This window comes from Vidua chalybeata, chromosome 7 (assembly GCF_026979565.1).
Source record: "Vidua chalybeata isolate OUT-0048 chromosome 7, bVidCha1 merged haplotype, whole genome shotgun sequence".
Lineage (NCBI taxonomy): Eukaryota > Metazoa > Chordata > Aves > Passeriformes > Viduidae > Vidua > Vidua chalybeata.
In genome coordinates, this window is record NC_071536.1 from 32,595,725 (window position 1) to 32,619,067 (window position 23,343).

A 23,343-nucleotide genomic window follows, 5' to 3' on the forward strand; every position below is an offset into this window, starting at 1 on the left:
CAAGAATACAAATCAAAGACAGTGAAATTAGCTACAGAGGTAACTATAGAAGCCAGTACTCTTCATGTCTCATGCTAAAGGCCAGATAATCCATTACAACGTTCATCTCATTATGTTCACCTGTTAAGAGTCAGATGGTGAACTTCCTACGAACTTCCTTTTTTTTTTTTTTTTTTTAATACACAAAAAAAACCCTTTAAAATAATAACTGAGAATGCTCTGTAAAAAGGCAGGCTCTTACAAATCTTACCCGGTTCTTCAGCAGCGAAAAGCGAAAGAGGCACAGCAATCCAAAGGGAAATTAGAGAGCATTTTCAGCTCGCAGCTGCCTTCCTGTGCTGGCCAGCGAGGAATTCGACAGCAATTACGCACACTTTGATTTTATTTTCGGCTGTTCCCCCGAGCGCGGAGCACGCAGGAGCCATTCCCGCGGCAGGCTCCCACAGGCTCTGCAGCTCCGCGGGGCTGTTGAGTTTACACCATGTCGCCCAGGTAACCCCCTCACCCCGGGGGAACTTGGCTCGGAGGAGTTTAATTCAAAGAGCAGCAGCGACCTATGAAAACAAACACAGCCGAGCTAAACCGCAGCACGTCAGGCTCTAATCACAAGATCTCTCAGCACACAAACCAAACCGTGTTTCTACTTTATGTTTACCTCCGTTTATGCTTTTAGTGCCTGGTATGTTTCCACGTAATGTTTACTTCGCACTCAGTCCCCTCACGAGTATTTGTAATCTCCTTTCTAGCCGCAGATTTTAAGGGTATTTCCTCTTTTTTTTTTTTTTTTTTTTTTTAAGTAACAGGCTGTGCTAAGGGGCAAGACAGGATAAAAGAGGAATAGTGGGCTCAAGCTCTGTTAAAAGGGTGTTTAAGGGAGCTGCTTTGCTGGATGCCAGGAAGTGTTCGCCGTTCCCCGGGTGACACAAGCGACGGGGAAGGCTTTGGATTAGGTGAGGACAGGGACACCAGTCCTGGGGTCCACCTCAGCCCCCGGCTGGCTGACAAGGGCTGTGTTACTCGTACATCCGAGGGAGCCCTTCTCGACTCTCGCTGACACAGCCGGAGAATCTGCGGGAGCCTTCGCTTCAGCTTCGCCCCGGTGCGAAGCGACTGCGCCCGCGGGCGTCCCCGTGAGGGACTGCAGCCGGCCGGGAAGGAGAGACGTGCGGCGGGGAGCCCCACCGGGACGAGCGAGGCAGCCCAGGAGGAACGCGCCGTGAGGGAAAACCGGGCTGTGAGGAGCCCAGGAGCGTCGGGCTGCGAGGGGAAACCGGGCTGTGAGGAGCCCAGGATCGACGGGCGGTGAGGGAGGTCCAGGCTTTGCGAAGGCGCCGCCCTCCACCACGTTCCCGGCAGCCTCCGCCGCTGGGGGGGGCCGGCAGCGGCGCAAGATGGCGGCGGACAGCGAAGTGAGTGTCTGTGCCGCTCCTCCAGCTCCCTCCCTGTTCCCCGACTCTCTTTCCCTGTTCCCTCTGCTCTCTCCGCTCACGGCCTCTCCCGCTCTCTCCCCGCAGCCCGAGTCGGAGGTGTTCGAGATCACGGACTTCACCACCGCCTCCGAGTGGGAGAGGTAGGTGCTGCCGCGCCCCTCACTCGGCGCGGGGTGACGCGGGGGCTCCGCCGAGCCCGGCCCGGCCGCTCCTGCCGGGGCAGCCGAACCCCGCGGCGCGGCCGCTGCCTCAGCCGGGAGCGCCCGGAGCCCTTCCCGGAGCCTTTTCCCGGCTGTTCCGCGTTAGGCTCAGGCCGCGGCCGAGCAGCGGGTTAAGAGGCTCTAGTTGAGCTGTTTCTGAACTTAGTGAAAGGTCCGGTTTAATACCTGTTTGCAAGGGATTAGAATATACATTCAGAAGGCTTATGTGTTTTCTAAGTAGCTGTCTGATTGTAAAGACAGTCATCTCATAGCTGAAGCCTTTAAAAGTTAGTAGAACAATATACGAAGAAATCTAAGGCAAAGAACGCTTTTGTCCTGTGAATCTATTATTTTTAAAATGTTTTTTTCCAATAGTGATAACGTTTATGACAGGAGACAAGGGATTTCGAGTGCTGTGCTTTAAATCTGAATTTAGGGATAATTTTGTCTTAAATGCTTATCTATCTGTGAACAATGAAACAGGAGTTAAATGTTATGTCAGAAGACTGTTTTGTGTAGAAGGAAGCAGTTTTTCTGGCTTTACTGTGATACTTGTGGGGTTTGTTTGTTCTTTGGGCTTTTCTAAGGAATAGCATACTGCCTGCTTTGAGGCGGCTGAATAATAATACAGGTTTAGTGTTCAGCAAATATTAATGCCTTTTTCCCTCCCTAATAGATTTATTTCAAAAATAGAAGAAGTATTGAATGACTGGAAGCTTATTGGGATTTCTTCAGGCAAACCTCTAGAGAAGGTCAGTTACTTCTGAATTTTCCTGTAGAATTTGAATTGCTAATTAGTAATACAATAATCCACACATGTATTTCATCTATTGCTGTTTTCTTAGGTGTGGCAGATAATGACTTTATTGGGGAATTTCACTTGTAGAAGTGTCAGTTTGACAAACAATTACTGTAAATTCATTGGTGGGTCATCTGCCAAACAGGCTGTTTCCCTGACAGAGATGGATCTTTGTGTAGATTCATTTTTTAATTCTCCGTTTGAATCTGGAAACATGCTTGAAGCTTCTCTAAATACTCAAGGAATCTTTTTGTCCTGTCTTGTGCCTTTGTCACACCTCATGTACTTATGGCTGAGGTTTGCACAGTGCTACTTGTGACTCAGTGTGTTTCATAGATGGGAGAGATTTTTTCAGAGTCTAATTAGAGCCTTTGTGATGCTTTCTCAGTCCTGTGAAATGCAGAGGAAATTGCTGAGCTCTTTTGCATAATAATGCAGATAAACTCAGCTGGTTTGTATGGAACGGCTGCTGTGTTTCATGGGAAATCTCACTGCTCTTCATTCTGGTCAGGTGCAGAGTATTTGGAATAAAACTTAAGTTATCTAATGAACTGCACCTTAGGTGTCCCTGTATTCCTGCATGTCTTCCTTTCTAGACCAGAGCTCTCTTCCTAACACCCTGTAAGATCAAAGGATTGTTCAAGTTGCTTTTAGTAGGAGCAGTGGTGCTGATTTTTTTAGACATTCCCAAATGCTGTATTTTTGTTAAAAAAATTAATTATTCATACAGAAGTTTTGTAAGTTGTAGATAAAAATAGCCATTTGTTGGTGAAAGTAAATATCAAGGTAATACTTGCACAGAATGGTTTAGATATAGATAAAATCCCAGGTGGGAAACTCCTGTCTCTGTGCACAGTTGAGGGTGCATATCTTCAGAGGTACAGTTGCATATGGGAGGATGCAAATCTTCATTGCCATATAGTTCTGAAGACTGCAAGATACTGTTTGATTTTTGGAATGAACATGATTATTGGCAACATGGATTTTAGCAGCCAGCTACCTTTATAATGAAGAGCTTTGAGAATTGCTTATTGAAATTAGATCATGCTGAGCCATTAGGCAGTAGAAAAATGTGAGTCAACATTATTGATCATGTAGGCAATATACTTTTAATGACTAATGAATGTTAACCTAAATTTATGAGATACTATCTTGTTTTTTCATATGCAGGGTATATTTACCACAGGAACATGGGAAGAGAAATCAGATGAAATTTCATTTGCAGACTTCAAATTCTCAGTTACCCATCATTATCTTGTACAAGAACCCAGTGACAAAGATGGGAAAGAAGAGCTGGGAGAAGGTACCTGATAGTTCCCTTCTATAGCTGTAAGGATAATGACAAAACACAGTGTCAGAATGCAGTCTTCACCGTGTGCTGATTTGTGTCTGTGTGGGATTTTCTGAGGTCTCATGAGTGTGATCTGACATTTCTGCTTTTAGTTTGCTTTGCATTCACACAGTGCTAAAACAAGGCAATTATAAGTGAGCTGGATGGATGTGATGATACATTGATTATGGATCAATTTTTGTCACAGATGCCCTTCCTCTGCCAATGCAGGACCTGCTGTGCATGAACAATGACTTTCCTCCTCGAGCCCACTGTCTGGTGAGATGGTATGTGTGCTGCCTCTCATCTCTACTGCAAATGAGCGTAGCAGCTGGGACTTCTGGCACAATCAGTTGTATATTTGTTTTTTCAATTAAAAGTTAAAGCTTAAGTAAAATGATTCTTTGTAGTAGACACAAGAAAGGAATGCAAAAAAAGCCTGCTGTAGTGGGCCTATCTTTAAATTGGGTTTTTCCCCCCCAAGTATTTGTCTCAATTTCATATATTAACCAGGCTTTTATATATGTAATATATTATTACATGTATTTTATATATGTAATATATGTACTATTTAGGTACATTCTTAAAAAGGAAAGCTGCACCACCTTAACAAACAACAATTATATTCTTAGTAATGCAAATATTGAGCACATAATAGGATTGGTTCTAGAGAGATTGGTTTTAGATATAAACAGTTTTAGTCATTATAAACTGGAAAACCTCAGGACTGCTAGACCTGGATGTCCTCCCAGTCAAACACATTACAGTGTTGGAATGCTGTTATACTCAGGTAGTTTGTGAGTTCGGGATCTGCAGAACTCCATGCCCACTCAGTTCTTGATCTCTCTAAAAATAAAGAGTTACTTGCATCAAATGAACAGATTTCACAATCTGTTGGTGATAATTAGGTTCTCCAGGTCACAATATTTTTTAAGAATCGTGTTTCAGCTGGCTTACCAGGGACTAGAAATGTACTTTTTTCCCTTTGTCTCTCAAGGTATGGCTTACGTGAGTTTGTGGTGATTGCTCCGGCTGCAAATAATGATGCTGTTATTAGTGAATCCAAGTGTAACCTCTTGCTGAGTTCCATTTCCATTGCACTGGGCAACACTGGCTGGTAGGTGAAAGCATAAACCTTTTTACATGTCCAGGTAAAACTCCAGCATACTGCATTTGCGAGGAAAAAGTATGAAATGGTTAGCAAAGTACATTCAGAAGTTTTTGTTTATTTGCACTGTAAAATTGGTAGAGAAGGATTGAAGAAATCCCCATGTGTAAAGATTGAATCAATGTTTTGTTTATTGTTTAAAAACCTTTAGGGCTGTTAAAAGCTACTAGAAGTTGTAGGAATAATATGTAATTGATAAAACATCACTTTTGCAAGAGGATTTCTTCCTTATGTGTAGTAACAGTAACTTCCTAATCTTCCTCAAAAATTATATAGACTGAAAATGAGGTAAGTGAAGTCATGGAGTGGGCTGTGATTATGGCATGGCAATTTGTTGGGCACTCTGTTTAGTGATGACATTATCAGGGATTTTCTGTGATTCCTGTGAAGTGTTTCAAAGTGTCTTAAGAGGAAACATATTTTAAAGGATGAAATTATGTTGAAATTATGCTAGAATATTCAGCTAGTTTTAGAGACTACAAGACAGCAGGACACTTAAATAATCTGAAGTATTCCTGTTTTGTAGTCAGGTGCCACTGTTTGTGCAGATCCATCACAAGTGGCGCCGGATGTACGTCGGGGAGTGCCAGGGCCCGGGCGTTCGCACGGACTTCGAGATGGTTCATCTGCGCAAGGTGCCCAGCCAGTACACCCATTTAGCAGGGCTGCTGGACATCTTCAAAACCAAGATTGTAAGTATCAAACTGATGTTACAGATAATTTAGGTTCAACCCCTGGAGTGTTTGAGAGGATTTACTCTTTATACTGAATTTGTTCTCTGTTTTGAAGGGCTGCCCTTTAACACCTCTGCCTCCAGTTAGCATGGCTATTCGCCTTACCTTTGTGCTCCAGGACTGGCAGCAGTACTTCTGGCCACAGCAGCCACCAGGTAGGAGACTTGTGTCCTCAGAATAACTCATTTTCAGACAGCCAGTCAATGCTAAAGAAAATATTTGTGTATCTTACCAGAAGAATTCTAACAGTTTCTGCTTTGCTAGGAAAGGCTTCAGTCCAATCCCACTCTGTAAGGTAGGCAAGCCACCTTAAAGCTGTTCTCAGGTTGTAGCTCATGGCTGGGACAGGCGTTTTAGGTTCCAGGGTTGTGCCTGGAAACATGGGCTAGTCAGCATTTAGAAATACAAGTATGTTTCTAAAATAGTGGTATCTGTGTGGAATGAAAAGGGTGACTGAATCTGTGAAGAATTCTGCCCTGGATTTCTTAGGGAAATGTTTAGATTCAGATTCTAGAAGATGCTAATACTTTGTGGAAGTTTTTGTCAATTGTTTCCATAAAGTACCTTATTTTGGTACTTCACTATCTAAATATATGAACAGTGGGAAAAGCAGAAAATATTATATGGACCTCACTTGAGGTAAAGGTTTGGATTTTTATTAATGTTGACACAGTACTAAATTTAATGCAGGAGGAATTTCTGAACAAGTCTTTTGTTATAATAGCCTTGCATGAAGGGAGGAATAATGTGTAGTCTTAAATTTAGAGTATATAGAGCAGACTTGATAAGTTTATGCCATAGTGATGATGTTTAGGAAAAACAGAGGTAGTTACTCGTTTGGTAGTCTCAAAATTATCTCTTTTATTCTTGATGGTGGTGCTGTCTTCCTTGAGTATCAAGGATTTGGTTTTAACAGACCTATTTTTATATAGGTAGTAGCAGAAAATAAATTACAAACTTCTCAAAGGTTAACAAACCCATAAGAAAAAGGTAGATATTAGTTCTTCCTTAACATCCATTTTATTAGTGATGTGATGTTTTAGGTACAAGGTGGTGGAACAGTTAAAATGCCCAAGTTCTTTTCTTGACTTAGTAGCAGTTTTACACAACAAGCTTGAGATATTTAGGGTACATTTGGAGAGACAGAACTCATGTGGCCTTGGTTATCTAAGTGTTGTGGTTAAAGGTGTCAAAGTGTGTTGCAGAAACTAGAGATGGACAGCATCAGTTTTACTGCTATTGCTACATGTTGTGGTTTTATGTTCACTGGGAAGAACTAGACCTGTAACTTATATACCATCACTCAATTAGCTCTTCTCTAATAAAACCAAAGAATTTAAATGTCTTTTATCTTCTCTGCAGAAAAAATTATGTAATTAAGTTATCCAGATACTTCATCTGTGCTAATACCTCACTTGTTTTCTTTGTAAACACTTTGCCAGATGCAGTTAAAATTGCAGATCAGATGCTGTAACAGCATTATTATTAAAATGGCATTACAATACATTATTATTGCCCACTTTAATTTCTGTTCAGTGGAGGCTGTCTGGTTTTGATTTATGTATTTGAAGGCTATAACATTGGAAGTGCCTGAGGGTGCTTGGAGGCATCTCTAAGTACCTGGGACTATGGGAATCTCTAAGATTATTTTATTAAGTCCTCTTTTGATAAAATTGTCAAGTTTAAAAGTAGTTGTTTTTTCACTCTGCAGAGTTGCTCTTCCAGAGTCTTCCTTTTCTGCTTGGAACTGATTTCCTGCCCAAGTATTTTTATGGCACTTTTTTGTCTGTTCTTGTGCCAACATTGAATCTTTAGGACTGTCTTTATAGCTATCATCATTGCCTGTATGAAGGGAATAACCTTCAACATGAATTACAAGTATTATATCTGTCCCTTTGAATGTCCTGTTTCATGGTTACTTCCCAGTTTCTGTTGGAAGCAATTACTTTGACTGTATGTTAGCATTGTTTTCTCCTAGCTCAGTCACCTTAGCTGCTCAGCTCTTCTGTGGTCATCCTGCAAGTTAAAGCCTTTGTAGTGAAATGAAGGTGATATGCTGCTTCAAATGTTTCACAAATTCTTTATGGAAAATGTGTTGATTTTTCTCCAGATATAGATGCTCTAGTTGGGGGAGAAGTTGGAGGCCTGGAATTTGGGAAGTTACCATTTGGTGCCTGTGAAGATCCTATTAGGTAAGAGAAAACTTCAGAAAATGTTTTATAACTTCCTTAATGGAGGACTTAAAGGTGTTACTTCAAATCTTAGCTTTGCCTATCTACCACTTAGCATGTCCAACAGATACTTAATTATTCAAGTGCATCAGAAGCATCTGTGAAGGGTAATGGTTTAATAGCAAGTAAGACCATTTGTAAAATTGTCTGATGATATTCAGAGTTCAAGCTCATATGGCTTTTACTGTAAATTTCTGCAGTACCCCATTTATCTCTGAAATTATTATCTTGAAAATACCTCAAGATAAACCTTAAAAATTATGTGCTTTTGTGCAAAGGTTGGACTTGCTCTCATGTGTGCACTGAAAAAAATTACTGGAGAAAAAAAGAGGGAATCAAATATGAACTATCACAAATACCTTTCAAAACATGAACTGTGATGGAGGGAACACTTCCTGCTATCACTGAAATACTGAAATCTTGTTTTCTTTCAGTGAGCTGCATTTAGCTACAACATGGCCTCACCTCGCAGAAGGGATAATTGTTGACAACGATGTTTATTCGTAAGTATCTTGTCTGAGTTGCAAATAAGTGTGCCTTTTTTGCTCACTGCTGCATCTTAGTGTCATCTCAAACACTGTGTGGCTTTACATGTGAAAAAGAACCCATTTTGAGGAATGCTAATGTCAGTTGATAGAACATCTAATTTGGGAAAACACCTTTTGAAATGCATTTCTGTGAGAAAATATTATTGTGTTGTAATCTGATCAGAACACAAACCACTGGTTTTGAGCATATTCTCATGTTAGACTTGAAAATTTTGTGTGTCTTGTGAAAGATGATAGTGGAGCATGGAAGGTAAAAAGAATTCACTGCTTGATATCCCTCTCCCAAAAAGTGCCATCCAGGTTTTCTGCTAAAGAGGAAGAAGTGTTTCTTGTTCATGTCATGCACACACATGAGAATAGATACTCTTGCTCATTCTTCATGTACTCCTATGTAATGTGGTGACCTCACTGGTTATGACATGACATTTATTGAGAATTTGATACTCATCTTTCCAATACTCATAGTGGCATTTGGTTTTCTTTTTTCTTTTTTTTTTTTTCCCTTTTCTTTTTCTTCTTGTTTCTTTTCCTTTTTTAATTTTTTTTTCCCAAGTGACCTGGATCCACTTCAAGCACCCCAGTGGTCTGTGAGAGTTAGAAAAGCAGATAACCCTCAGTGTCTGTTGGGTAAGACATCAGAATTTCCTGTCTTCTCTTGCAGCTTTTACACTAAAACTACTGAGTTATGAAGTTAGGGTTGGGTTGTTGATTACCTGATGGCCTGTTTGCTCACTTCCCTCATTTTTTTGAGTGAACAGTATTTTGGGTTTCTTTTTCAAGAACACAAGTTTTGCAAATACATAAGTTCCTGTTGTAGTTCATTCTGTGTCTGTGCATGGTGAAATTCATTGCTGTTCTTATTTCACCAGATTCCAGAGAATAAGAATTTTCTCTGTGTTCTGTGAAAATGTAGATTTCCTAGAATCTTCCCATTTTATTAAGTGTGTTTTGCATGTATCCGTCTCCTTAGTTCAACCAACCTTTCTGACAGGGAGGATTAATAGTTGTGGAGAGCTGTACTCCTCTGTCTGTCCTTGCCTTTAAGCTTGTGGGGAAAAGGGCTTCAAAACTTTCCAAGTTTCATCTTGTTTTGGGTGAATTAAAGTGAAGGCAGAGCTGTGCTCTGGAGAAGTGGCCAACAGCTGCCTGGGTGTGCATTTACCTAAGCTTTAATTATGTGGTTTTTGTGCTTCAGATAATTTAATTATGTGGATTTTGTGCACAGGATATTTGTGCTTCAGAACAAATTATCAGAAGTTCTTTCAGAAGAAAAGATAAAAATTACTGTCCTTGGGCAGAATTTTGAGTGTTGCTCATTGTTCAGTGAGATTTTTGGCTGAGTTCAGGAGCTTTGTTCCTCTTCCAGGTGACTTCCTCACTGAATTCTTCAAGCTTTGCCGTCGGAAGGAGTCAACTGATGAGATACTTGGAAGGTCTGCATTTGATGAGGAAGGAAAAGGTAAAACCAAACTCCAGATGATCTGTGGTATTTGTATTTAGTTGTTTTGTGTTAGTTACCTTCCCTGTACCCTTCTCTTGACTGGCATTTATAACTCTTACACGTTCTCTACAATACTCCTGCATTTTATATATTTTTAATACATCCTGGGAATTTCCTGGCCAGGGCTTCATGGTGAAATTTCTCATGAATTCTAAATTCAGAGTCCCAGAGGGACAATTGCCTCTGTTAATGTTGTTTCTTTTTACAGGAATATAAAAGCTTAAAATTTGACTAGAATGTAGAAGACTTGGTTATAGGATGTGTCAGATTTGTCTGTATAGTTTTATGTATTTTTTATTTTTCCACTTCTTTCTCCTTTTTGTTGTACTCTGTAGTACATGTTAACAGCCAGTTTAAAAAGTTTGAAAGGCTTTGCTCTCATCGTCTCCATTTTAAGGACTTTTAAGGAAAAAAGAAAATACAACTTCCCAAATTATCTGACCAGCAAGTCAGGCTTTATCCCATCTATATAAATACTGCTATTTTTTTGATATCTGTGTCCCTTTCTTTGGCTTTTCTTGCTGTATATAGTGAAAATTCCCTTCCTTCCTGCTGCCTGTTCCTGTTCTTCCCTCCAAATATGGCCTGTATCAATGTATTTTCCTTGGTTGCACTTGATCTTAGTTTTGAAGGAGCTTGCTAGTGAGCTTACAAAGGTGTTAGACTGAGGAGGAGGGTGTGTATTACTCATAGTGCTTGACATGCAGTTCCTTTAGCCCTTCTTATCTCTGGGCTTGTCAAGATGGGCTTTTTAAGGGTGCTCCTAATTATTCACTTAAATTTGTCAGCTCTCCTTATAACAATGTTAATTCAGTTTATTGTAAGAGACATTTTAGAGTTTACCAGCAGCAGCTCTGGAAAAAAAACAGTCTTTTGATTTGAGGACTCTAAAACAGAATTCTGCTTACACTATGTGAGGCCAGTGATTAATACAGGATTTATTTAATATTTATCTAAAGCTTTAGTATATGCTGGAGCAGTCTTTGTTACCTGCAGTGTGTTTATTGGTATGATTTAAACAAGGTTTAAATACTGAGTCTTCAGCAGGCTTTTGGCATACTCTGTTGGTAACTCTGCAGTAGCAGAGCTGTTTCAGCAGGCACTACCTGCAGCCAGCTCAGTCTGGATTTTATTTGGTGAATTAAATCAAGGACAGTCTGTGACTCATTTGTGCCTCCTTCTGCTGCCTGTATTTGCTAAGAACAGTGAATGTCAGGCATGGAACCTGGCAGCAGAGGTGTACCTCTGGTTCACAAGGGGCTGAATATCAGTACAAGATAAATAGGCTGATTAGGGCAGGTAAACTTTTGAAGAGACATGTTCTAGTGTTTGGGGTTTTATTTTATTTTGTTCTGATTGTTTTTATCTAATTTGCTAGAGGTTGCTGATATCACCCACGCGCTGTCGAAGCTCACAGAGCCAGCACCAGTCCCGATCCCCAAATTATCAGTCACAAATATGGTTCACAGTGCCAAGAAGAAGATCCGCAAGCACAGAGGTGTGGATGAGTCTCCTCTGAACAATGATGTGCTCAACACCATTCTCCTGGTGAGTGAGCTGTCCCTGCACATGGATTCAGAGAGCACGTGGACTTCATGCACTGATGCATTTGGTTTAGAGCCTGTGGCAGATTTAAAGACACCTGATGTCAGTTCCAGTATTTGAATTGCATTTATCAGCTTCTTGGAACAGCCCAAGTTGTTACAAGTCTGTGTTCTATAAGTGGGCTAAACCTGATCTCTGAACTCTGCTGACAATTTTAATTAGAGGGATTGATGGTATGAAACCAGCAGTAGCTTTATGGACAAAGTGGGAAAGGCAGGAAAACCATACTGATAGAAGGTTTAATTTTTTTTCTTCAAGTTCTTATTTCCTGATGCTGCTGACAAACTTGCAGATGTATTTGAAAACAGAGCCAGCACTTCAGCAGGAAACAATCCTCCTCCAGAGAATGAAGATTATGTAAGTTTTGTTGAGTGACACAAGAGAGAAAGCAAATTTGAGAGTATGTTTAAATAGACTTCGCTGTGCTTGCCGTATACCTTGTAATATTTAGCTTTTGTAAAGATTAATTTACCTTTGTGGAATTTCTGGTAGAAATAGTGATGATTTGTTTCCTTCTAATTTCTTTTTTATTCCAAAGACTGTAGTTTTTGGTATCTTCTAAACTTAAAATGTTGCTTAGCTACTTACATTGACAAACAAGAAAGAGATCACATGGTTTTGGAAAACAATGCCATTGTTTCTGTATTTCTTGCTTTCTTTTATTTCTTTCCTAGAATCTCTTCAGTCAGTTTAAGTCTGCTCCAGCTGACAGTCTGACATACAAATTAGCTTTATGTCTTTGTATGATAAACTTCTACCATGGAGGAGTCAAAGGAGTGGCACATCTTTGGCAAGAGTTTGTGCTGGAAATGCGTTACAGATGGGAGAACAACTACCTTATTCCAGGGTGAGACTTGTTGTTATTGCTCCTTGGTTATAGAAAATGTTCTTTGTTCCAGGAGCTGAGTGGGGTCACTGTGATTTTGAAACATACAGTTTTGGTTTTTTAAATTGCAGATGCTATCTCTGTTTTTATTACCCTGCTTCCTTAATGCAAGAAAGGGCAGGGAGTAGGAAAAAGCATCTGTGCCCTCCTTTGAAAACTTCAAGATGACTGGGGAAGCTCAACTTAGACATTCACTCCACTGTGTGAATGAGGGTGGGAAAAAAATCTTACTGTGGTGTAGTTTCACCTCTCTTCTAAGGGAGCTGTTCCAAGGTCCTGCTGGTGCAATGGCCTTTTCAAGTATTCCAGCCCTTCCAGGTTCTGTCTGCTGCAGCAGAGCTCTGGGCAGACCAATCCAGGGGCTCTCTCAAGATGAGGTAGAGAAATAACATACCCTCTGTTTAGGGTTGTGGTATTTTGGTTGGGGTTTGGGGTTTTTTGTTGATGTGACAGATTGGCTATTTAGTCACTAGTTTGTACTTTGAAATGGTTACACTAGCAGATAAAATAGAAGCTGAAATGTATAGCAATGATTCCACTGTATCATTGCAGTTTTAAAAGTACAGTCCAAGATGCTTAATTCCTGTTTGAAAGCAGTCACCTTTTCAACTTCCAGACGGAAGACTGACCAGGAATGTAGCGTGTTTCACACTAGTGTGAGTGATCTCTGAGCTCCTGAAATGCTCAGGGAAATACATGTAATTTAAATTCTGGGCTTGTCTACTGAGACAATAGAAGAGCTGTGTAGTTGAAATGGTGGGGGTGGGTTCAATGTGGGTATTTGTCCCTGTTTTAGATTTCGTGTGATTTAAGACCACATGTGTGTGAAAGATTCAACTTTATAATTAATAATGGTTACACTTCTGCCTTTTGTTAGATTAGCTAATGGCTCTCCAGATCTGAGATGTTGTTTACTGCACCAGAAACTTCAGGTAAATATCCCAAATTTAAGAATTCTTTTTCTCCCAAGGAAACTGTCAAAATTATAGCAATGATTAGCTAAATATATTGGTCTTGTAGATTTAGTTGTGCTTGTGTTTTTTGGATGTGGAATTAATTTCTTTAAAAAAAAATTGTTACCGCAACAAGTTCAGTGGAATTGTTATCTTTTAGAATTTTAAGACCTTTTCAGTGGCTCTACAAGTTTTTCTGTATTTCCCTTATGGAGGGAAATAATAGGGAACAATTATAAGGGAAATAATAGCTGAACAATTTTTTTTTGTTCCTTTAGGGAAATAATAGCTGAGCAATTTTTTTTTTTTTTTGTTCCTTTAACTTGTTAAATTAGATGCTAAATTGTTGCATTGAAAGGAAGAAAGCAAGAGATGAGGGGAAAAGGGGGAGCATGTCTGATCGTTCACCTGGTGGTGCTTCTGGTGATGGTGCCAAAGGAGGAGATCACTCTGGAGATAACCCTGACAAGGAAAAAGAATTTGGCAAGTCTTGGGAATCATGGAGTGACAGTGAAGAGGAATTTTTTGAATGTCTCAGTGACACAGAAGATCTTAAAGGAAATGGACAGGAAAATGGCAAGAAAGGAGCAAAAGAGTCTGTAAACTTAAAACCAGAAGGTCGTTTGCACCCACATGGAAAACTGATGCTGCTGCATCCAGGAGAGCCTCTCTACGTTCCCATAACACAGGTGAGGGAGCAGCAGCTGAGCCAGATGTGCAGTAGAATACACAGAATGTGCCTCATACCTGGGATTGTGAAACTGCAAATAGTTTGCAGGTTACAACCTTGTCTGTTGTTAAAATTGCTGAGTGTTTTTGACCTAATACCTTGTTTCTAATCTTTAAAACTTAATGAGGCTGCTAATCTCACACATTCTTCATTTTATTTGAGAGTGAGTGTCCGTACCAAATTTCACTCCAAACAATATATTCAAACAAGAATTAAACTTCCTTGCCTACCTTAAATTTGGGGTTCTTTTTATTTCCAGTTCTTGAGGCATCTTCCATCCCCTCCTTACTTTTTTTCCTATAAAAAAGGAACTGCTGTGGTTCTTGCACCATGGAGATTTCTGCCTGACTTGCACAGTACTGGATCAGTTTTGCTGCTGTATTTGGTTTTTTCATGATTTCTCAGCTGACATCTAAAAGGCCATAGTCATTAGGTTTGATGCCATTCTCTACAGCAGGTTTATCATCAAACAACTAGAAATGTTACCCGACATCAACAGGCTTTCCTGCAGAGTGACCAGGGATGAAATAGGAAGTGGTGCTGTCACAGAAAGTAGTTTGAAATCAGCCATGCATGAAGAATACTGTGGTTTTCATTCTCCTGAGAGAAATTATTTCTAATTAGTGTTGCTTTGCTTGGGTAAAACATACGAGCAGAGAGTAGTTAGGCAAAATGTTCTCAATTATGTACTGACAGTATCAACAGCAAAAATTCTGCATTGCTTTGGCTAGATTTTCATCCATCTCAGCAAAATTGTACTAGTCAAACATTTCCAGGATTTCATTAGGATTTTGGCATTCTTAGCAATATATCCTTACATTGGTACCTCATTCCCAGGTAATTTTCTGTTTAGTTTCTTTGCTAGTGTCCTCTTCAGATGCACAACTTGAGGCTGAACTGTTTAAGAGTAGAAAGTTGTGATAATTTCCTCTGAGTACGAAGGAAGCAGAGTGAAATTGGGGTCACAAGGAGCTTCTTGCTTCTCCTCCCTTGCCCCGGGCTGTCTCCAGGAGGGGCTGTGAGTAACCCTGTGTGTTTCCCTGTCACAGGAGCCAGCCCCCATGACTGAAGACCTGCTGGAGGAGCAGTCGGAGGTGCTGGCGAAGCTGGGCACGTCCGCAGAGGGCGCTCACCTGCGGGCGCGCATGCAGAGCGCCTGCCTGCTCTCAGACATGGAGTCCTTCAAGGTAGCACTGCTGTGAAATTAGATTGCTTTCTTCTTCATTAAACTGTCCCTCTTGCTTGTGTTGGACACTTCTGAAGGTTTCCAAGTTTTTTTTTCTTCTCCACAAAACAGTTTCCAGTTAGTTTCAAGTTGAAAATTAAAACCTTTGGGAAAACTCTTGGCACATTTCAAAATCTATGAGGATGTGATCTGTTATGCTGTAACGTCCCAGTAAATTTACACAATGTCTGTGGGGAGGGAAAAAACACATCAAACGTACAATTGATCAATTCTGAATTAAAACAGACATTCATCAGGTTGGGACTGGACTAACTGTGGTTTTGAGTTTCATTTCTTGTCTGAGCTCTGCAGAGGGAGCTAAGAGCACATCTACTGCTGTCATCATAGGAGCTCAACACTAGAAAGGTTGGAGATTCTGTAATGAAATAGCAATATATATTTTTTTAATTTTTGCGGTGTTTATGGTAAAAGGATATAATGTGCTGTATAGTTGGAGTATTTATAACAGTAATCAGTTTATTAATAGTGACTCATGGCGTATTAGATATATATAGAAGTTTTATTTATATGGTGCAAGTAGTCTAAAATCTCAAAGTAAAAACAGAGAACTATAACTGGAAGCACAAGTACACTCATAGGTACATCAAATTGAAAACTGGGATTCCTTTTATGTTCTGGATTTATAGGTGTAGTTAATTGTGGTGATATTGCATTTATGAAAAATGTTATTTTTGTTTGGGAAAGATTTTTTTTTTAAAGTTTCTTTTGAAAAGAGGAAGAAATGGTGAATTTTGTCACTAGAGTGTTAAAAGATGGAAAGTCAGTGCTGAATACTTATACTCAGGCAGCCAGTTGATTCTTTTAGTCTTTAATGGGATAAGCTTAGTGAAAATTCCTATTTATTGCATGTGGCAGGTGCCAGGTAGAATCTTAACAGCATAATTTTGAGCTTGCCTGAAATAACTGATGAATGTACATGTAGTGGGTAATGAGAAGGTGATTTGTTGTTATTGCTGATGTGGGTTTTACCCCATGCCATTGTCTTGCTTTATACTTTATTCCTCTGTCCTAGTGTACAGTTTGTTGGCTGTGGACAAAATAATTTTTGGAGTTTTGTCTCTTACTCTGTGCTCTACCCACTGAACCATATTGCCCTCCTACCCAGGCTGTCATGTTTTTCTAGGATTTTTCAAGAACAAATTTTCTGTCCTCTCCTCCCTGCAGGCAGCTAATCCTGGCTGTTGTCTGGAGGATTTTGTGAGGTGGTACTCACCTCGGGACTACATCGAGGAGGAAGTGATTGATGAGAAGGGGAATAAAGTCATCAGGGGCGAGCTGAGTGCCCGCATGAAGATTCCCAGCAACATGTGGGTGGAGGCCTGGGAGACAGCAAAGCCAGTCCCAGCACGGAGGCAGAAGAGGCTTTTTGATGACACCAGGGAGGCTGAGAAGGTGAAAGCTCTGGGGCTGGTGCCAGTCTGGGCTCCCTGCAGCCCTTCCTTCTCCCCCTGCAGCATTTAAACACTAACAGGCCCTTGCACTGTGTCCTTGGAGTTACTGAACTATTTATTGCATGGCTTAGGGTTGATTGGAAATTCCTGCTGCTGTACAGGAGGGTGTTTGATTTACCTAAAAGTATGCAATGTTACTTAGGTATTTCTTTAAATTATTAGTAAATAAACCAGATTTTTACCTGCATGTGCGTTAGGAACATTGTAGTTTCCTAATGCAGTTATTTTTAGTTTCATTGTAACTGTTGGGCAGATTCATGTAAAACTGCCTATTAAGTCTTACAGGGGTGGTCCGTTCTTGTGAATTCCTCTTTCCAGGGTAGCCTTATCTTTGGGAAGTAGTTTTGATCACTAAAATTCTAAATTTTCCAATGTTGCAGGTACTTCATTACCTTGCAGTTCAGAAACCAGCTGACCTTGCAAGGCATCTCCTGCCTTGCATCATCCATGCAGCTGTACTCAAGGTAAAGGAAGAAGGTAAATAATGTTAATGAATTACTAAGATACTTAAAGAGGGGGAGCAGTGATGCAGTCAGTAATTACAACTTTGTTTCTTTCCTTATAATAGAAGCAGTAGAAGATATATCTTCAGTTAAGAAGATCATTAAGCAGATAATATCCCATTCCAGCAAAGTGCTACGGTTTCCTAGTCCAGAGGACAAGAAGTTGGAAGTAAGGCTGGGGCTGGGACTGAAAACCTGACTGACTTTTGCACTGTTCATGGCAATGTTAAAAGAACATCTTTTTAATTTTCCCATTTATTAAACTCTTGCAGGAAATCATCGCTCAGATTATGAGTGTGGAAGCCATCATTGCCAGGGCGAGGTCTCTCAAAGCAAAATTTGGGGTAGAGAAATGTGAAAATGAAGAGGAGAAAGAAGATCTACAAAGGTGACTTTTTTTTTTAAATTCTATTTTTTTACTGTGTTGTTTTGTTTTTCCTCTGATGCCCTTGTTTGTACTTTCAAAACTTAGGACAACGGTGACAATAAGGAAGTACTTAGGAATCCTATTTGGGTATCCCTGTCCACTAGACTGTCTAGAGATGATGTGTGTGGGTACCCTCAGTGCTCCTCCAATTAGACATCCCTTTGGAGAAATTTGATCCAGGTTTTTTAAATAGAATTTGGTCTTGACAGTTCTGGGGACTAACATTTTATATTTGTATACAAAAGGTATATTTGATTAACTCCATTACCATAGCAGTAAAATTAGGACTAGAAATTTAGTATTTTTATAAATATTGTGGAATGAAATAGCCCCTTCCACAGTTGTTTTCTTATTCTTGTCTCCTTGCTGATGTGAAACATCACTGAATGGCTCTGAATGGAAAGTGACAAGGAATGTTCCCTTGCATCACTACCTGCTGTCAGGGTATTTACTTGCTGCTCAAGATGACTAATATGTTATAAAACCCAAGTTAACTTCTTGCTGCTGTGCTAGGAGGGAGAGATGACATTTGTGCAGAACATGTTGGGAGTTCAGAGATGTGGTGTCTGACCAAAATAATATTTCTGTTTGCTAAAGAAAATTGCCACATTGTAAATACTTCTGCCTGGCCAACACCATGGAGGCTTTCCTGTTGATTTTATACGTGTGCTTTAGGAACCTGGGTTTCATTCTTAGGTAACTGAGAGGAGAATTTTTTTCCTTAAACTTTTAGAATAGAGAACCAAGAGAGTCTGCCAGTTCTCACTCTGAGCAAATGATGCTTGATGGAGGCCTTGGCACAGTAAACAGCTTGTTTAGGTCAGCACACTGGATCTGGCCAAGGATTAACCATTCCTTTTTCCTTTTCAATCATTTGTTCCATCAGATTTGTAAACAGTCTCCTGGAGCAGCCAGAGGTGTCAGTTGTTGGTGCAGGAAGAGGACCTGCTGGCAGCATCATTCACAAGCTGTTTGTGAATGCTCAGAGGGTAAGGGAGAGCTCTGAGTTGTGCTGCAGACACTTCTGATTTAACCAGAATGAGCCAATGAGTTACCATATGGTGCCAGTGTATTTTGTCTGCATATCTGCATGTGTTGTCATATATGTGCTTGAGGTGTTTTCTGTGATGTTCAACATTATTTTGGCAGTAACAGAACCTTGCAAGACCAAAGAAGACTGAGTGAGCTGGGTAGATAGAGGTGTCAGTAATGCTTTATGTACTGCAAATGGTAACATCAGTAATGCTATTAAGGCAAGGCAAATTTCTGCCTTATCACAGCAAGGTCAAGTGTTGACTGTTTCACAGAGGAATGTAGAGAAACAGGTCATAATACTAGATATTTTAGGAGTAACTTCTTAAACTGAGGCTTATGCTTGGAATACATGAGATTTTTTTCTGTGGAAACCAGTATGCTTAGGAAGTTTCAGTTCTTTTTCAGTTCCTGCATTCAGTTTACCTATTGCCAGTGTTGCATCTATTTTCTGGAGACCCTTTCCTTGCTGATACTGATATAAATGCTGCCTTTGTCTGTTAAGCAGTCTTTAGAATAATTAGTCTGAAAGTATTGATTTCCAAGCTTCATGGGCTGCAGTCAGCCTTCAGTTCCTATCAGAATTACACCTGTTCATAGCATCAGATTTTCTAACTCAATTTAACTACAGTGGTAATAACAAGGTAGCAGCCTGAAACCCCATTTGGAAATAATTGCTGGAAAAATGTTGTGATTGGGTGTTAAACACTTTAAAGGGATCAATGCTTTTGTAATAATCTGTATTTTGCAACTCAGCATAAAAAGGACCATTCTGAAAACATACCATGGTTATTCTGAGGAGTGAAAATCAGGACACTTCTTTTATTCTTCCAGTCACTAGGGAAATTGTGTTTGCAAACCTGAACCTGCTAACCAGCACCCTTACCCTTTAAAGGCCAAGACTGTGCCCTGTAAGTGATGCACACATATGCACTCGCCTCTTTAAGAGAGGCAGTGGGTTTCCAAATCCGACTAAGTTTCTACTCTTAGGATTTGTGCAGATTTCTAGGGTTTTGTTTTGAAACACCACTAACTAAGGCAGGGTTACAAGTATTTCCCACTAGTAGCTGGTCAGTGTTAATTAAGGTTTCTTAGTGGGACAGGAAACAACTTGCTACAAACCCCACTTTGTGTTTAACCTGCCATGAGTAGTTTCAGTAGAGAGCTGTTTGGTAAATAGAAGTGAAATGAGTTCCTTGTTCATTACCTTTTGAACCTGGACTCCTCTCTGAGGTGTGTATAATGTGTTCTGTTCTTGAGTTTTCTTAGGAAAATTCTGATAGCCAGTGCATGTTCTTGAAGTGCATGATGTCTCTTAAACCTACAGTCTCCTCCTAACCTCTTGTAAGTCACCTCTGACTTGCCTTTGTTTCTGTCTTTCATTACTGGTTCTTTTCTCATCCCTTTCCAAGCTGACTGAATCTTCTGATGAGGTAACCGACTTTGTCCCTCCTTTCCCTCTCATCTTCTCTGCATAGAGCTGAACCTTCTGGTGGATATAGTGCAGCAGCCAGATTTCGTTTGTACTGATGTTCACATGTTGAGCATAAAAGTAATTTTTTGTTTCCAGAATGGTTTTTCTGCATTCATACTTTATTTTCAGAGCCTAATAATAATGCACAGTGAAAAGAGAGAGAAATGTTTTTTAAAAAAAACCCTAAAAGAACCCTCTCAAAAAAACCAAACCAAACAAAAAACTTTCATTCAAGTGAGTATTGATGTTTTCTGATGCTGAAATATGTGGCCATGCCTTTGTATTCTTTGTTGCCACCACTGTTTGTTGATGTTTTGGGGGGAGGTGGTGATGAACAATTAGCTGGATGCTGCATTCCCAACACTAATGCTTCCTGAAGCTATGGAACTTTCTAGACATAAATATTTGGGAAAGAAGCCAAGTAACTGTGTAAAGTGTAGCACAGGGAAGATCTTCTCTGTTGGTTTCCTCAAGCTGTTCTTGTGGGAACACATGGCACTAGTCCCTGGTGGGTTTTGTGGCACAGCCTGCAGAGCCAAGCAGGGCTGGCTCCCCTCGCTCCTGGGAGAGGGCTGGGAGCAGAGGGGCAGCAGCAAGGGACCACAAGGGGCAGCCAGTGGCTTCTGCCACACCTCAGTGATGGTGCCAGTGTGGCATTGTACATGTTTGAATTAGGAATATTACTATTAGGGTATTAGTGGGGATGTGTGTATCCATAGGTATATGTAATTAAGAAATGTTTATTGGGCATGGCAGCCCTTCCTGCTGCCTGGCTCTGAGGCAATGAGCAGCCGTTGGGGTTGTGCAGCCTCTCGCTCACTCTGCAGAGGAATTTCAGCAAGGCTCTGTGGCCATGAAAAGCCCATCCTGCAGTATTGTTGGAGTCTGAAAGGCAGGTGAGTGTCAGGACTGCAGTAGTAGCACTGATGCTTTTGAAGGGGAGGCTGCCTTGGCCTTCTGTAGCTGCAGGGAGCTGAGGAGAGCACCCTGTCTGAGAAGGGGCCATTTCCTCCAGTCACAACCCTTGCTTCACACTGCCACATCAGAACTTCAGCTGGGCAGAGCTTCACCATCCACACGAGGGTTCTTCCATCTGGTTACGTTCGCTTTATTTCCTAGCATCCCATTAGTGCTTTGCTGTGTGTACACATAAAGCCTCTAGCTGTGTTCCCCATTTCTAACCTTCCTCTGAGAGCAGTTTTCTGAATCGCAGTTAGGCAGCAGCCTGCCCTGTCGCTGTGCTCTATCGCAGGTCCCCGCCGTGCCGCCGCTGGAGGAGGAGCTGCGGCGCTCGGGCTCGCAGGAGGAGCGCAGGCAGGGGGTGCAGTCGGAGTTCCCCCCGCCCGCGGGCCGGGAGGTGATCCTGCGCGCCTCGGTGCCCCGGCCCGCCCCCTACTCCAAGGCGCTGCCGCAGCGCATGTACAGCGTGCTGACCCGCGAGGATTTCCGGCTGGCGGGGGCCTTCTCGGCGGACACCACCTTCTTCTGACACGGCCCGTGCGGCCGGGACTCATTGCTGCGGGCGGGGAGCGCTGCAGAGGGACTGGCGTGCGCTGCAGCCGGGGCGCTGCTTCCCAAGGACTTGGATTAGCCGCCGCGAGAGGGGGCTGGAGCAACTCATCTCCGAGGTTTGGAATGGCTTCAGGAGTGGTTTCAAACTCTCTGTCCCAAGGGAGCATATTTTCCTTTTCCTTGCATTAGCTTAATTATGGACCTGAATGGGCTGTGTGCAAATATTCATGTTGAAATTCATGCAGAATGTGCTGGTTTGCACTTCAGGATCAGACTTTTATCAAGTGACGTTAGTCTACTTAAATTGATATATATAAACATTAAGTGATTTATATTTATTACTAATCATAATCACAGAGCCCAGTATTTTTTGGTTAATCACTGTTTCAAGTGCTTCTGAAATATCCTTATTTTTATTTAAAGTGTACAGTTCTTACTCTAGTTTGTGCTAAACTCTTCTGGTTGTCCAGATCTCATCGCTTCTCCCAAACAGACCTAAGTGGACAGTGAGTCTGACTGACAGCCTGCAGTGGATCCCTGAGGGCTTGGGATACTTTGTATCCTTCCCTTTGTGCAAGGGCCAAAGTTGGATGGAAATGACACCCTGGAGGTGTTTCACTGTGAGCAACTCACTGGTGTTTACCGAGGCTATTCGTCTGCACTCCCTGTCATCGATGGGAGAGGAGGGGACAGCTCTGTCACCTCTGGCTCCTCACCCCACCTGTGCCAATGTTGCTTTACAGTGACCTTCATCGGTTTGAATGAGGATCAGCAGATCAGCATTACTTTACAAATGTACAAACAGCTTACAGTATTGTGGACATTACTCAATAAATATGAACGTACTGTTGGCTCTCAGTATTCCCATGCTTTCCCACATCCTCCTTGCACACTCTGATCCAGGAAGGACATTGTGACTACACTGAGTACACAGAGTTGAGTTCTGCTGTTAGTAACAGGATCCTGAGTAGCAGTTCTCCTGAGTAGCAGGATCCCAGGAGTTACCCTAAAACTTCTTTGAGGGGACAAGGATCAGAGTCTTTTTTTCCTCACATAAAGTTCTATGAAGTAGAAATATGTTTTTCAGGATGAAGAAGAGTTAACAAGGTAAAATCTTGTCACAGACTTTGTTTTCCAGGTTGTTTGTGTCTTCCCTCAGACATTGGGGTAAGTACGATAAAGACCTGTATCTGCTCTTTAACTGTGTGGCTTCTTTAAAATTAATTACACCAGGCAATTCCTGATTTACTGGTAAGCAAAATTTAGGTTAAGCTTCTTCCCCAATACTTCTGGTTTCCTCCTCTCTAATGAAATATTACATTGCAGTGTGGCCTCTTGTAAAGGCTGCAGAAACTTGAAAATCTCTCATACTTGGTTATCAGGCTATTCCTACTTGGTCATTTAAAGTGCTGGAGAGGTGATTCCTGTTTCATCCTGAGACACCACGAACATTAACACAGCTAAAGTTAGTTTGACTGTAGGAAATAGTGCACTCATGCAACTGTCTTGTCTTAAACAGTCTTTTTCTCTTTTCAAAAGTTATAACTTCAAGGATTTTTCTCAGAAGGGTAACTGCTTATTTT

At 41.1% G+C, this 23,343-nt stretch overlaps 2 protein-coding genes across 5 annotated transcripts in view; one reads left to right on the plus strand and one right to left on the minus strand.

Moving 5' to 3' along the window:
- Positions 1-1,138: 1,138 nt before the first annotated feature.
- RAB3GAP1 (RAB3 GTPase activating protein catalytic subunit 1) lies at positions 1,139-22,621 on the plus strand. 3 transcript variants are annotated; one of them, XM_053948063.1, is made up of 25 exons: positions 1,145-1,409; positions 1,515-1,570; positions 2,307-2,382; positions 3,600-3,732; positions 3,968-4,046; positions 4,757-4,876; positions 5,454-5,619; positions 5,717-5,816; positions 7,772-7,853; positions 8,327-8,395; positions 8,994-9,067; positions 9,807-9,899; positions 11,320-11,489; positions 11,805-11,903; positions 12,221-12,393; positions 13,310-13,364; positions 13,721-14,074; positions 15,165-15,302; positions 16,526-16,753; positions 17,193-17,289; positions 17,381-17,484; positions 17,588-17,703; positions 18,629-18,731; positions 20,187-20,207; positions 21,501-22,621. In XM_053948063.1, exons 1-25 carry the CDS (start codon positions 1,392-1,394, stop codon positions 21,735-21,737), a joined length of 2,961 nt encoding a protein of 986 aa, XP_053804038.1. In that variant the 5' UTR covers positions 1,145-1,391; the 3' UTR covers positions 21,738-22,621. The 3 variants fall into 3 exon arrangements, with proteins under 3 accessions (XP_053804040.1, XP_053804038.1, XP_053804039.1); XM_053948064.1 differs by lacking the exon at positions 20,187-20,207; XM_053948065.1 differs by lacking the exons at positions 17,588-17,703; positions 18,629-18,731; positions 20,187-20,207; positions 21,501-22,621 and having other exon boundaries at positions 1,139-1,409; positions 17,193-17,276; positions 17,381-17,466.
- ZRANB3 (zinc finger RANBP2-type containing 3) overlaps positions 15,315-23,343 on the minus strand; it is a 48,385-nt gene continuing 40,356 nt past the window's right edge. The window contains exon 22 of one of the 2 annotated variants that reach the window (XM_053948060.1): positions 15,315-15,528. The gene's annotated coding sequence lies outside the window, so the exon portion shown is untranslated. Of the gene's footprint in view, positions 15,529-20,216; positions 20,381-23,343 lie in introns of those variants that run through there. The other variant, XM_053948058.1, reaches the window with a different exon arrangement.

Bases quoted from the DNA above. Each gene is read 5' to 3' on its own strand.
- RAB3GAP1 (XM_053948063.1), top strand. The intron at 7,854-8,326 runs GTAAGAGAAAAC...GTTTTCTTTCAG, and splicing joins GCCTGTGAAGATCCTATTAG to TGAGCTGCATTTAGCTACAA. The intron at 8,396-8,993 runs GTAAGTATCTTG...TTTTTTCCCAAG, and splicing joins GTTGACAACGATGTTTATTC to TGACCTGGATCCACTTCAAG.